The following is a 15974-nucleotide window of genomic DNA, read 5'->3' as shown; positions in this document are numbered from 1 at the left end:
TACTGACCCCCATCCTAGGTTTTACTGTTTCATCTCCCTCAAGCACAACTACAGACTTCACAGTATAGATTCCTAATGAATTCCATGACAAACATCCTCAGTGCTGAGAGTCTGGCTGAATAATGAAGTTTGAACTAAAAGCTGGGTAAGGCAAACATGCATCTAATAATAAACCAAAGGTGAAAAGTTGCTGGGTATTTTAATCCTTGGGGTAGCTCATTATAACATTGAGTCTTTTAAACGTCCTGGTGATTTTTATTTTTTCCCCATGCTCACTCATTACCTTCTATTATAGTAAAGTCTCCTGGTTGTCTAGTTAGTCTCTCTGCCAAGCTATAGCACCTCAGGATCTCATTAATTAGGGTCCAGTCTAAACAATTCATAATTCTGCTAGGTATTTCACCTGATGGTGAAGTACTCCCCAGAAACATCAAAACTTTCCTTACAGATCAAAACCATAATTAAAAAGTTGATAATTAACAGATTTTTTTCCTGTTTTTCAGTATGGGTCAGAGTTAACCTACTTAATGGTTACATTGGCTGAGCACACACTGTGTTTGCAAATATCCCTGCTCTGCTCTGACAGTCACTGCTCATCCCAGCATCTCAATAAGTGATAGCATGAGAAGGTGGAGACTATCTTATTCTCTAGCCTAAACCACAAATCTTTGTCATCTGAAATAAATTTGGGCAGTGTCTGGACTTGCATTTATCAGTTAAGATGATTGATAGCTAAAGCTAATGAAAGAGCATTAGTTTAGACAAGAAAAAAAAAGCCAACTAAGATATTAACTTTCACAGGAGAAGGCATTACCTGGCAAACAAGAATCCTCCTCCAGCTCTGCCAGCAACTCATGAACGAACTCTGTAACATTCTCTGTTCTTCCTTCTCCTTTCCCATTTCATCCAAATCCCCCACAGCAGAACTGCAGTGCTGCAGGAGAATCAGAATCAGGCACAGCACTTGCCTCCCACTGTGCGCCATGGATGAACCCTGGTGAATCACCTATTTCACACCACAGCCTTACAAGATAGCAACTTCTCCACCTTTAAATTCCAAATCTGTTTCAGCTGCAAACTTGGACAGAATGTCAGCCTCAGAAAGCAGTCTGCTGCCACTGCTCAGTAGTGTTTCTCTTCCCAACATCTGAGCTGACAGTGAAGGCAGCAGTGGAGGGCACATATGATGAATACAGTCCTTAGCAGACACAGCATCAAAACACACAGCCCCGGACTGTTCTTCTCAAGCACTATCATCCGGGGCCAAAACTCAGTTTCTGCTGGCTCATTATTATGTCTCTGCTCACATGCATGTGGCAGCTGTGAAATTGACTTTGTGTTTACATTAAACAATCAGAATTTTAATCAGCTGTCATTTCAAATATAAACTGTTACTTAAGATGTCTTCTTCTGATAGACTGGTATCATAAACCTAAGCCAATACTAACAGCAGCCCCTATATCTAGCCCAATATATCATAAGTACAAAACAATCTCCAGGCTTGGCAATTCCCACAATGCAGTGCCATGAACCAATACCAAGAAATCTGCAGTAGAATGAGGACTTAGATAGGTTCCAATGCTGAGAAGCAGCATAGAAGCATCCGGCACTGTGCCATGTTGTCAGAAGAAAGAGACCATGACCAGAAGACTTCTAATGTGCACGACGGATTAGCATCAAGGACAGACAGGCTGGGGGATCTCAAATCTCTACTTCCTGCTTCATTAGGATGTAAATGTGGTGTGATGTCTGGTGTCTCTGTGTCCATACTTTGCCCTTCATGGAGCTCGGTTTATCCACCTTTGAACACCTTGAATTTCATCATCTTGACTTGTGGACTGAAAATTTTCTAGAGGAGATTCTGACCTGCCTGTCATTTGCCTATGCAGCATTTAGGTATTACCATAACAGTAAAAGTCCAGTAAATGAGTCGCTGGCTGTTTTACTGCACATTCTGGCTGATCTGCAAAGTTTTGTTTGGTTCACAGGATTTCTCTCTTGTCAAGGCTGAGCAGCATATATATTAAGCCTTGTATTGATATCTCTCTACTACAGGCAGAGGAATTGGCCAAAAAATACAAACAATCTCTATATGGCAGAGATATTTTATAGAACACTTTAAAAATCTGGATGCTGGTGGGCTCCACCTCTCCCCAGCTTTTTAAAAATTCCCAAGTAATCTATTCAACAGCATTGTCAGATATGAGGGATGCTGAAAGAGGAAATTATGTATGCTGTTGTGCTGCATAGAAAATGACATATAACTTGATCCAGTGGAAAAAAAGTAATTCCAGCCAGCTGAGATAGCCTTATTGATCTATTCTCATTTCCTGCAAAAGGTAGGAGTGAATGTGATCATAGCAAAGAAAAGGAAAACAGAAGCTAGAATCAAAAGTACAGTGGCTTTAGAAATGATGACTGGGACTTAAAAGGGACTATTAAATTGAGCCATTTTAAGTTCTTCATGTTGTTTGCATCTTCTGACCAAGTTAGAATCAATGGACAATAGTACAAAAGTTCTTTTTTTTTTTTTTTTCCTTCACACTTTTGTTTCCTGATGGGTAGACAACAAAAGAGAAAATTCTGATCTGATAAGATCGATCGATATGCATAGTAAGTCACAGCTCAACACATTATGTGACAGAGCCAATTTACAAGCAGGTATGCGGGTTCCTGAGTTCATCTGGTATAAATATAGAGCAATGACACAAACTTTAGTGAAATTATATCCACTGTAAACCTAAAGAGAAGGAATGCTACCCTCATTTAAACAACTGTAACCTACCACGAGGGAAATGGTAGGCATATAAGTGATTTGGGCTACTGCTTCTGCCATAGCATCAGAAGATTTTAAGTCTGGTCTCTCACTGAGAACACAGTCCTGTAACTAAACTCCACAAATTTTTACTTTTGTTAGTATTTCTAATAGTAACAGGATAGTTTTACATGAAATAAATTTGTTTTGTGTTAAAAGTATTTATTTGATGTGATTCATAATTTAATTATCTGAGACAATACTTACCAGCTAAAAAGTTTAGTATGTAGATTTTCTGTTAGTTTGCTTACAATAAGCAAACTGGGAAATGGATGTGTTCAGATAGCCTCAGATTTTGCCCTTTGGAAAACTCCTGAACCGTATGACTCCTAGCTGTGCCTGTTGTCTCCTGCATTGTTCAAGACTCAAAGACTAATGGGAGTGAGAATCCTGCACTTCCATGACCTTGAAATAGATGGAGCTTTATGGTGTGAAATTGCAGACTGTGCAGAGAGAACTCTATTTATTTAGGTCCATATTTTAAAATGTAATATAGTGACTTAGTTTCCCTTCATTGCAATGAAATACCTTAAAAAATCTTTATCATAGGGAATGGTATACATATAAGTGTATATAAAACAACTGTTGCCTTGCAAGCTAAATTTTCAGTGTTTTAATGGAAAGCAAGTTAACAAAGATACACAAAAATGTCAAAAAGCATTTTTGTCTGAGTCACAGCCCTTTGTCTTAAATGGCTAGACATCTAGTGAAATGAATTCTATTCACTTCTGCAGCAGATCCATCATTACACTGAGTTCTGAATGTAAAGGAAAGGCACTTGGAAACCAAACAACTCACTACATAGCAAAAAGTATGTGTGGAACTGTGTTGCTTAATGATAAGCAGAGGAGACTCTCAGCTCCATGTTACTGCTAGGTATGCCAGGGTATTCTGTGTAAAAAATTCTCAAGTTGGATTAAAAAAAATTGAACTTGGATTAACCAGCAACTATTATGAAAAGAAAATATGCAGTTTACATCACTAGAAAGGCAGGGTGTGTAGGAACAACTGATATCTTTTATTAGACCCACTGATTCTGTTGGGAGAAAAGACAAGCTTCTAAGTGTGTGGGGTGTGAAACAGCAGCAACCGCACACACGTATGCCTGAGAACCACTCCAACTTGAATTTGTTTGCAAGCAGTTCTCAATGGATTATAGGGTCATATGAATGAAGCCTGAAAGACCTACCAGAAGAGTATTAGAGTCATTTTAAAGAGGAAAAATGCATGGACGAGCAAGTTACATGGCTTCCCACGGTGACAAATGTCTTTTGGAGTACATTCAGACAAGAACTCTGCTTCTGACATCAGGTTTATACTTCAGCACTTTAAATACCTGGATTTCATGCAAGTCACAGTTAGAGATAAACTAATTCAGAAAGAGTTTATCTATGTGATTAAGGACTACTACTGCAATTCCATATACAGGAACACAGATTGTCTTGCATAAACACTAAACCTCCGATTCATCAATCTACCTTCCAAAAGGAGTTATCCTTCAATACCAATGTGCCTTACTGGCATCAAGAAATGAACTTTTAAATAAGTCTTTTACCTGGTTCTATCCCAAAGCAAAATTTAATGGTATTAAAATCTGTATTATATGCTTAAAGCATGAGAAGAAATCTCTTGCTTGATTTTCTAACACATGGTCTAGTGTTTAACACAAATATATAGACTACTTCGTTGAGATTCATGTGTGCATGCATGCTACAAATGTGATCAATTTTCTTTTTCTTTTTTTTTTTTTTAATCTAGTCAAGTGGCAAAATCGATATAGTTGGCTGCATTTGCACATGACAGGATAGAAATTTGAGGAAAATGGGGGAAGTAAATTAACCAACCTTGTACACCTTAATTGGTAAGTTCTGAGGTTACTTGTGATTAATTGAAGAGGTTTTCAAAAGCTGCTTAGCAGATAATCAAGCTCCTATGAAAGCACTTTTCTAATTGATCCTGCGACAAGTAACATGAAATCAGAAATGCTCGAATAGCACATGACTCAGACAGTAGATTTTCTCTACTAGAAGGTTCAACCTTTGCAATAGATTTTTCCTGTCAGCAAACAGTGGGATATATTTTGCTTATTATGATATTTTTATTTTCTTATTTAACTGCCCTAATTGTTGAATTTTACAAGCCTGAGTTTCAGTATCTGTAGTATTTTGCAGCTGTTGTGATTTAAGTAAGTGAGGTAAGGAATCTGAAGGAGGGGTTGTGTGCCTGAAATAGCATCTATCTTCATCTGTATCAGTTGGTCTAATATGTGACATTACTTTTTAAGATGTCTTGCTTCTGTTAATTATTGCTACTCAATGATGGAAATATAGAAAACAAATTTAATCTCATCTTTTGATGAGAACCCTATGCAGCCTGCATGAAAGGTACAAGGAGTGGATGGTTACACCAAGTGTCATACTCAACATTTTGATAAAGTACTACGTATGTGTGATGAGGATCCATTTTTGATGCATCATTCCCCACAGTACCTACAGTACATACTTAAATAAATTATAAATAAATTCTCTTATTTGAGAGTTAGAAAGCATTAGAAGTGGTTAGAATTACATTTTCTTTACTTTTTTTGTCTCATTTTTCTCTCTAAATACCTTGAATGGTGAAATGTCCTCCAAAATTACTCAGATTAACTTCTGAGCACAGGAAATATACTTACCTGAAATTTACATCTCTCTCTCTCTCTTTTTTTTTTTTTTTTTTTTTCCCTAGGAAAAAAGTTACACTTATTCTCAGCCCAGCAGCTTTGATATTTCTCTTATTCATTTTATTTCACTGTTGCATTAACTGTAGCAGTATCACTGTGTTGCTGCTTCTTATTTGTACATACTACTTAGCTGCACACTTAGGCACACAGCATCTGGATTCTACAAAAATCCTCTCTTTTGATTTTATGATTAATTTCTACTGATTTTTCAGCAGCTGCATCCTACAACTTGCTCTACTGATCCAAAATCTGTAAGGCTCTCTTAAAATTTTAGGCTTAGTTCTTACTGGCAATGTTTCTTTAATCTTTTTCAATCCAAAATATTGTAGCATCAATTCCACTAATCTTTTGAAGGCACTCTTCTTTTTCATCTTCTTTTTGTAACATACTCAGTCATAGGCCAATAAAGGATAAAAGATCCTTTTTGTTTCATAAGTTTCAGCATTTGGAATGGCTCACATGAGAGATGCTTTACTCTGTGAGTCACAGACAACCATTACGTCATTATCAAACCACACAAAGGTTTGCTGCTTTCATCTCCAGAAGACTGACCAGGACACCCATCAGACCAATGGCAGAGACTCAATCAGATCTTGGAAATCCCACATCCTAGTCCAGCACAATAGCAATGGCTCCTTCTTCACACCCACACCCCCCTCCCTTTCTTCTTCTTCTTTTTTTTTTTTTTAGAGGGCCAACTCTATGAACTCTGAATGACAGATTTTACTTTTGATGTTAGCAGTGTTGCTATAGGAACACTCCATGCTTAAATCAATATAATCCTCTCTACCCTCTAAAGGATTTATGAAGCACACTTGCTGATAAACACTGAGATCTAATTTCTGTGCACAATAATGTGCTGTTGCTTTACAGTGTGTAGTTGAGATAAAGAATGTGGTCTGACTTCTCAGTAGATACAGTATCCCCCTCTCTCTTTTCAGTGTGGCTCTTGTTTCTGAACAGGAGAATTGCCAGGTAATCAGCTCAACTAGCGATTAATGCCTAAATGAAGAAAGCACCCTGGCTGGATCTGCAGCCTTAGCTAACAGAAAACTGTGAAAATTCCCTTTATCTACTAATATCCTGCAAGCAAATCCAATTTTGCACTGGCATCTCACCCAACTGGATTCTTTTTACACAATATATTTTGGCTCCAGCCAAATGTTATCACAAAGTACGGAAATGAGATAAATAAACACAAGAAAGCTTTGCAAAGAGAAAGGTTTAATGATTTCATTGTTTGAACTCTTTGAAAAACCCACAGTACATCTGCTGGGAATAAAGGATCTCACCTTATATGATTTAAACCTGACAAAATTCATTAATTTACACCTCCAGTTCTTAAAAGAACCCTTGTAAGTGGATTAATTTTAATATAGAATAGACATAAGTCTTGGCATAAAGCTTGAACCTTTTATGCAAGTGCAAAGGCATTAGACCCTGTCATGAGATATTAAGAAAATCTTGATTCCCTCAGGAATGGAATATAGAAAGAAGCTAGTGAATTCTTTCAAAAAAATGGACAAGAAAGAGATGTTAAGTCCACTAGTAGACAGATGTCTGCCATTTGGTAACGGAAGCTACAGAAGGTACCTATTCTCAAAATAAAACCTGACTAGAAAAGACTTCCTTGTGCGCATTTTCAGCCTTTAGAAGAAAGAAGTTCAAATATGTATTCCCTGCTCAACTCCAACAATAATGAGGACAATTATTTTCTTCTCAGATCTGGAATGCAGCACAGGTTTTCTGCTGACTTAACAGAGTTTGGATCAGGAAATTGCTGGGCATGACCTCATTAGTTATGAGCAGCAGCTTCACTCTTCAAAGGGGAAGAATATATTGAAGACCAGGACTTCCAGGAAATAATGCTCATCTAATTATCTGCTGCAAACCATAGAACATTGTTCAAAGAAAAGGATGCCAGGATTCTAACACCACAATTATTCACAGGAGAGGCAAAATTCACAAATGGGGTGGATATGTCTAACTTTTCTTCCAAATCCTGATCTCTACCATTGAGTAACAGTAGCACTTCCAGTTCCTCTGTTTAAGTGACTCTTGATCCTGTTCTAGGTATCTGTCAGTTTTGTGCCTCTCCCTTTCCTGAGGCTCAGGATGTGTAAAATCAGTGCTCAGAGCCTACTTCAGCATGTACACAGGCTCTTCAACAACTAGGGAAATGGCCAGCAAAATTAGAATCAGCCTCAGCCTACTGAGGACCAAGCAACTTATTCTTTAGCAAAAGGTACTCAAGGGACCTTGCAAGTTCAAACTGTATAACAAAAAATTAGAAATGGGTAGTTAAATCTACCTGGCTGCGTGCTGCCAACTAGTAGCCTGGAGGGAACTGTTCATGACAAAAATTCAAGATTTAAAGTCTGAGAGAGATTTCTAAAGTGGTAGCATCCCTTTCTTCTATGGTTTGAAATTGTGTGACATCTATGAACTATTAAACATGGGCATGATTTTAGCAAGTCATCCTATAATGCTATAAAATGGGAGGCAGGGCAGAGAACCCTCCTTTGCAAATCTGTCTGAGGCCTGGTGTGTGTTTTCTCAGACCAGATACAGATCAGATGGAGCAACATGCTGAAACAGTTTCTTACCATTGCCAAGGGAACAATTCCAACAAGATCCTTTTGGCAGATGAAGATTTCAGACAAGGTTATGTCTGTTGTCCCTTTCCGAGGGTATTCCACCTGCCAGGTGATGGGCTGCGTTCCAGAAAGGCTGCTGAAACTGGCTATTTCAAAGTTCATCTGCACGACCTCATTGAATAAACTGTTACTTCTGAAAGAGGAAAACAGGGAAAGGCAAGAGCTATTACTTTTGCTGAGGATGGCAAATGAGGTGAATCACATTAGCTACTAGAAAATGCAGCTATTTATATGCAGATATAACACAAGTCCCCTTCCAATCTACAACTTCTTCAGAGTATACAAAGTGAAATTATTCAAAATGGGTCAGGTGAACACTATGAACACTATGTGGAGGAATAAAACCCAGGATTTTCTGTCTGATGAAAGAAAAATATACTTACTCCATTATATGTTTATTATAATCTTTGTAAGTATAATTCAACCCTTCTACGAGATGGATTTGACCCCTATCAGCCAAACTTACAGCTTACAAACTTACAAACTTACAAACTTACAAACTATCAGCCCAGTGTAGTTTATGATGACAAAGAGCTCAGAATTAGCCCAGACAAAAAGACAAACAAGATTCATTGTATATCTCTGTCATCAAATTTGTATAAATCCTTAGCAACAAAACTCAGTGTAACTGAAGTAGATATATGCAGCACAGCAGCCATTAAAAAAATGAACATGGCTAAATGAAATGGCAGAATGAAGAGAATATTTTAAGCTTAGAAGTATGTTCTGGATATTCAAAACCCACGCAACTGAAACCAAACAGAAAGAACAAAGCTATGGCAAGTAAAATATATCCTAACATCAGGAAACGTAAGATAATTTGAATAACAAACAGGAGAGGCTGAAATTCTTTCTTTCACCTTAAATTTCTTTAACGTAATCAGAAATAAAAATATATGAAAGAAATTTGCTAGACTATCTGCTAGTTTATTTAAATAAAAAAAAAATTATATGCATCAGAAAATATGCATTAACTTTTGCAGTGCTTTCCACATGTCTTTCCATATCAAAGAAAGTTCTGCTATTTCACAGCATAGTATTTCTACCAAACCCTATGCTGTAATAATTTCAAAAGTAAGGGAAAGATGGGCATCTTCCTAGCTTCAGTAACCCATTTCCACCTTCGTCACGCCTTTGCATGTACTCAGCAAAAAACAGCTTCAATTTTTCCCTCTGATTTTTTTTTTTTAAATGTACAATAAACAAAGGTCCATTTCTGAGAAAATCTGTCAAGAACTGATCATGTACAAAGCACTTATATTCTCAAATGCTAAACTTTCTTTTTACCTCTTGAACAGAAATCACCATTTTATTACTTAAGGCATGTTTTGTGCTTTACTTTGCATGATTACTTTGAAAGTAAATGTGTTCCCTTGATAATTATTATTTTGATTATGAGATTTCATTTGGATGGCTTACTCTGAAAAGTTTTAATACTGCCTAATGCTTTACATTTATTTCCTTGCTGTCTTGCTGTTTTTTTGTTTGTTTTTTTTTTTTTTTTTTTCTCTCTGTAAAAAGAGAGACATTGTAACACTTTTGCAATGGTGGCATACTTCCTCCATGCATTTAAAGAGTGGTTTTATGTGGTAATGCAATAGATGGATGGGTTTAGCAATTCATAACTCAAGACTGGCCTATTCCCTTTTGAAGAGTTCATACTAAATAAATCTTAGAGCTTGTAAACACAAGGCAACTGTGATAACTGTAGTTTACACACTTCTGGGACATCTCAAAATGAATACATACTGGATTGAATTTTGTAATTTATTTGAAAGCATGATTATATGCAAAGGTATCTGAATCACCTGAGCTACAGCGTTAATTTAGCTCTTAAAGACACCATTATGTCTTAGATTAATGACACCTGAAAGGCCATTATTTTCACCATTTCTAGATCTGATGCTTAGTAACTGACAGAGAAAAAGGTTTTACTTTTGATTGACAATCTCAGTGCTTTCACTTATGTTAAATAGGGAATAAATTTTTGCACATATCAGAGACGCTCTAAGAGTGAATATATGTCTGGAAAGTTTCCCTGATCAGAAAGTGTACAATTCTCTAAATAGCTTCTGAGCAGATGTGAAATGTGTGTCTTTCCAACAAAATCCCACAACTCTGCTAGTAGGACCAGAGAGCAATAGGTGGGAAGTTACAGGCGGGAAAGAGCTTATTTCCAACCAGCCCGTTGATTCCTGATGCATTGCCATAGGTGAGGGCTGATCAACTCCTTCTGGCTCTTAGCTCTTGATTTATACCACCTATTTTTCCTTGTTACTTCATTTTCCAAGAGTTGCCTGGAGTTCTGCTCATCAACTGTCTATACTGCTTACCTGCATGCACACACTTGAGCTTGGCTTTGAGCTCTCCAGCAGAAATACCCGAAGAGAAACTTTGGGTATGCTGTCTTTATTAAACATTTGATGGCACACTTAACTCCAATGTGGACAGATCACAGCCTGCTCTAGCAGCTGTTTCTAGGTATCCACACATCTTTGTCATGATGTCCAAGGAAATATGAGGAGATTACATCTGTTTTACATAATTCCTGACCTCACCTGCAGTATGGCAGTGCTATTTCATGCATCATGAACCTTACCTCATGTAGGCTACAGTGCACACTTACACACTTCCACTTCTCCATTTGGGAAGTGCTCCAGAGATTAAGTAGAAGACAGGGATTAGTCGGCTCTCAGTGTAGACATAGTTTCTCTAAGTTACTGTCTCAGGATGCTTATTCCATATTTCATATATATATAAATATTCTGTAGTTCATATGTGAAAGGGTTCTAGTCTTATTCCAGCCTGATAATACCCAGAGGATTCTAGTACATCTTTTGGTTTTTATATTATATTATTTTATATTATTATATTTATTATATTTATTATATTTATATTATAAGACTATGACACATACAGACTTGGATTATTGTAATCAAAGAAAATTTCAACATTTTTCATCTATTATACAAATAAACACACTCATTTGGAGTGCTGCGTGGCAAACTACAACTGTAATGTAAATCACACTTGATTACTACTATCTTAGTTGCATTCTCATCGATGTTACTTTACTAGAACAAAAAGAAACAGCCTGTATCTCTAAAAAGCACTTAACTCCACCATAAGAAAGTCTTACAAAAACTGGCTTCCTTTCTCCCAAATGTAGAATTATAAGAATCACTCCTGCAGCACTGACAGTTACATCTGCCACTATGTGATCTTCTTGGGCTAAAATGAGGGATTTATTGCCCATGCTCTATTTATATACCATCTGTTGTAGACGGTCTTGAGGGTCAGACACTTCTAAATCTCTTCTCCATTACACTGTAGATATAGCAATCTCAATTTTGCATACAAGGAATGAAGGAGAGGCTGTGACACACACAAAGTCATGTGGCAGACTGTTATAGGGTAAGGAAGCGCTCTGTGATTTTCCAAATCTCAGGAAAACCACTGCATCATCATTACATTATCAATGGAAATGAGAACCATAGCACTTGTTTCTAGTCTTAAATGGTCTTCAGTGTGTGAATTTTAAATTTCAAAACCATTCAGTACATGAAAAGTCTTTTTGATAACTGCTGAGCTATTCTGTAGAAGAAATCACTGCTATTTCCATTTACAACACTGCCTCAAACACCTGCTTAATTTCAGTTTCCAGTTCTCATTGAGCACTTTGGCTATCCCAGCCAAAAATCTTCTTGGCCTAGCAAACAGGCAGGCTTCTTCCCAAAGTATCAGACTCTAATGGTAGATATCAAAAATAGTACTAAAATTTTTGTACAGAATTCTCTAAAACATTGCTTAAATATTTCTTCTGTAAGATACACGGCACAGTAGCCAAAAATACATATGGAACAAAATAAAGTTTTTTTTGGTACTTTCTCACGATGACCTGCATAATTATTTCAATGCCTGCATTTGTAAGTAACGCACCCATCTCTTTATACAATGTCATACTACCATCAGTTTCCTTCTCTCTTCATACACAAGAAACTGAGAGATGATCAACAGCTGGGAAAGCATCCACTTGAAAAAAAATATGCCTTCAGAGATATGTAATGGCTGAGAAAAAAACTTCTCATGAAGCACATTTAACGTTCAGAGCTTGTTCACTGATTGAAACAGCAGTTCCTTAATATCTAACATTTACAACTGTTCAGCAGCCGGAACAGCAAGTAATTATGAAGCTTTTCTAAAATACACAGCACACAGAGATTGCAAATGAAGCTTCATGGAGGCTGGGCTTCTAAGAAATTGCTGTGGGGTGGATATATGAGTCTAATTTGATTGGACTGTGAGTTCTCCTGGGCCAATTCACTCCTCAGATTTATTTTGATTTATAAATATGTTAATCATTCATGGCTAGATTGGACCATGCACGTGCAAAGGGGAGTAAGGACTCCTTTTGATCTGCTAAACAGCCAATCCGGGTCTGAGTACACAGGCATTAAGTGAGGCACAGTGAACCCACGGCCACACCTTTGCAGGAGCAGCCGGCAGTGATTACATGCTACTTACTGGGTACAGCAGCTGAGCCAACAAGTTGGTGATGGGTTTCCTAATTTACCACTAGCATAGGATAGCAGTAAATTACTGACCTAGGAGGATAGGGGAAACTGTGCTGCAGAGCTGTGTGAACACTTCTAAGGAGCACAGTTTTAGAAAAAGAAGGTGGACCAGAAATTTTCTGTTAATGTAAAGATAATATAAAAGGCAGTAAAGGCAAAACAGAAGAGACACTGGGAGAAACTGCCCTGCAACTCCTCTGTGGAGCTAGGAGCTGGACTCAATGCTCCTTGTGGGTCCCTTCCAATTCAGGAATGGTCTGTGATTCTAACTCACCACATCTTGCCAGATGGATAGATAAACATACCCTTTTGATGTCAACTTGTGCAAATGTAACCAGGATTCTTGATTTTAGAATTTTTTGAGCATGATAATAAGCATTTCTTTGAAACTACTGACCATTCAAACCTTCAGTACTCTCAGGAGACTTTTCTTGCATGGAAACCCAAGACTGGCTGTATCAAAAGCTATATTTAACCCTCTCTTCAACACAGAGGGTTTAAAACATGGCATCATCACAAGCCATACATAAGACAGACTCATAATGTGGGTAATACAATAGATGCTAGAATGAAAAACAGATTCTGTTTCTCTGCAGAGGTCTAGTAAAAGGTAGAATGATGTTCGATGTGTCAGTGCTGAAATAGCTTGAACTGGTCACACTTGGCCAGCACTCAGCTCAGTCCCCAAGTAAGAACCACAGAGCCAGTGCTGCAGAGGCTTTCAGGGTGCAGTGGGAGAAGGAAGGCAGATACTTACTAATAAAAACAGTGTAGAGATCTCTGATGATGTAAGATGCACACACAAACAGAAATCTTTGTTGAATGTCTGTCTACATGTGTGGGCCAGGAGTCTCTGATGAGAGATTTCAAAGTGTTGGGTTATTGCTCTGAGTAATAAAGCATTTTTGACTCTTAAATAAGTGAATCTTAAGACTGTTGCAGTTTAAATCAATAATTTTGATTTACTACTGTGGCTCTCAAAAGAGAAATTTTAAAAAGCCTAGATTAAAAACATTTTTGCCATCCTTTATTCCAACAGATTTTCACAGAAAGTCCTTAGGGAACTGGGACTATTTAGACATGCTGAAAATTTATCAACTCTTTTCCTCTTTAATGTTATCCAGTTTGACAGTGACATCTCAACGCAAGATCAGCACTTACTAACTGACATAAAAAAATGAAAAGAGTACAAACCCCATTTTCCCCCACTTACACTTCACATCCTATCTTTACCAAAATTAATGGATTGAAGTACATTACCACCATGAACACAGAAGAGCTCTCATCAAAAGCCAAGGGTCAAACTGGACCCCAGAGTGACCTGTACTTCATCCTACCTGCATGCACACACCAATGTCTCTTCCCACTAAGACTGTAATGGGGTTCAGGACATATGATCCCCTGTTTCTGCTGTTTTCAATTTCTTCATCCTCCTGCAGCCTTTCTAACCACATTGGATAATGAATTACAGCAATTTAACCAAAATTAACGAAATACAAAAATTAGAACCTGATCTGGAAAGTGACTTACAATGATTTTAAAGATGATGGAATTATACGCACAGTTCTATACACATCAATTCCCTTTTATAGTCAGCACTCAGCTCTAACAAAGGGTGGGTCATTAACAACCCAGGTTCCTTTGAATTAGTCACCTATGAGCTAAACACCATTATATCTACCACTGTGCCCTTGAGCCATCCATTTCTGTTCTGAAAGGCTTGATCAGCAAATGGAGTACAAATGCTTAATATCACTTTCTTTCAGCAGGTCCTTAATAAGAGCTGTTACAAAGGTAATCCCTTTGCAAAACTGTAGAAAGCAAGTGGTAATTAAAAAATGCCAACTGCTCTACACAAAACACAGTTTAAATTTCTTATTTGCAATATTAGCCTAGCTTTCATCTTTAAGCCATAAAAACCAGCAGAGCAGAAATAAAACGATGATCTATTTTGGCAATTAACAAACAGGGAGGACATAATTTCATGAAAACTACCACATTAAAAGTATTATGAAGGTCTTCAAAGGAAAATATCTGAGGTATCACTTAGCAAACTCTTGAGCAACACAACAAAATTTACATGCATATCTTTAAACAGATGATATAATGCTATACTTGATTTCTTCATACAGTCCAGATGAGAGCTGCATTAGTTAATAAGGTTTCTTAGTTTTCTTGTCATAAACTGCGACATAAAACATAGCTTTTTGATTAAAGTAGTAGACTGAGACAAGAAATCTCATTTCACTTCCTAGCTCTTCCACAGCATCCTTCAATGACCTCAGGCAAGACACAAAGATACAGATCCTTACAGTTAAAATAAAATCAATAGGAATTAGGCATCATGGAGCTTTAAAGAATAGAACAGTGTCTGTCTACCACTTCAGGCACCTGAATATAGTAACTTTATGAGAACCATGATCTCAGCTGGGTTCAACCCAACTCTGTGTAGGACAGAGGCAGAAGACCATTTGTGGTTGAACTGCTGCATTATGCTGAGAGCTCCCACATGCTAGGGAAAGTCTTAGCTGCATATGCACTGCCGGGGTGGCATAAGGTAGAGAGAGCCTAGGATGTGATCTTCCTTTGCCTTTATTTCCCATAATAATGATTTTATTTTTCTTGTAGTCTCAAACAAAAATTAAGAGTATGTGGTATCTATCTGACTTCTCTTTACAAGCGCTGCTCATGGATGCCAACCTCAGTCAGCGATGTTAACTGCTATCCTCAACAAACAGCAAAAATCATATTGCTGATCACAATACAGAAAAGCAGAAATGCTCCTCTCTTAGCCAAGAAAAAAGTTGAATGAGACAGTCCCTAGAGAAGGGAAACTTGACTGGGTATCATCTCACTGATTTCTTCCAAAATATTTTTTTAGAGTCACTAATAACTAATAACTGTTGCTGTCAAGATCACAGACTCGTTAGTCTTCTCTGAGACTACATCACATCCAGGCACACGATATAAGATTGATTTTCCCTTTTTGCAAAGGAAGTAGTCATGTGAACTTCCACCTCAGACTGCTGCCATCGGGTAAAAGCTATGTGCAAATCCCAGGACTAAGCTATCGCCATCTCACACTTTTATTTCACTTTCCACTCAGTTTGTACAAGATATTATCCTGCTAATGTCTTCATTATAATTTCAGATAACAAAATATGTAGGCAGACTGGTAAAGAAATAAACTTTCTCAGGGATTTGTC

The 15974-nt window shown here is 37.4% G+C and overlaps 1 protein-coding gene across 2 annotated transcripts in view; it reads right to left on the bottom strand.

The window, feature by feature from the left end:
• Positions 1 to 15974, bottom strand: part of TMEM132C (transmembrane protein 132C) — a 228386-nt gene that overhangs the window by 62538 nt on the left and 149874 nt on the right. For both annotated transcript variants that reach the window (XM_084297343.1, XM_084297344.1), the window contains exon 4: positions 8144 to 8327. In XM_084297343.1, the coding sequence (XP_084153469.1) occupies positions 8144 to 8327 (184 nt within the window). The remainder of the gene's footprint in view (positions 1 to 8143; positions 8328 to 15974) is intronic.

This window comes from Netta rufina, assembly GCF_964035555.1.
Source record: "Netta rufina genome assembly, chromosome: 17".
NCBI classification, from domain to species: Eukaryota; Metazoa; Chordata; class Aves; order Anseriformes; family Anatidae; genus Netta; species Netta rufina.
This window is presented reverse-complemented; position numbering and strand designations above follow the sequence as displayed.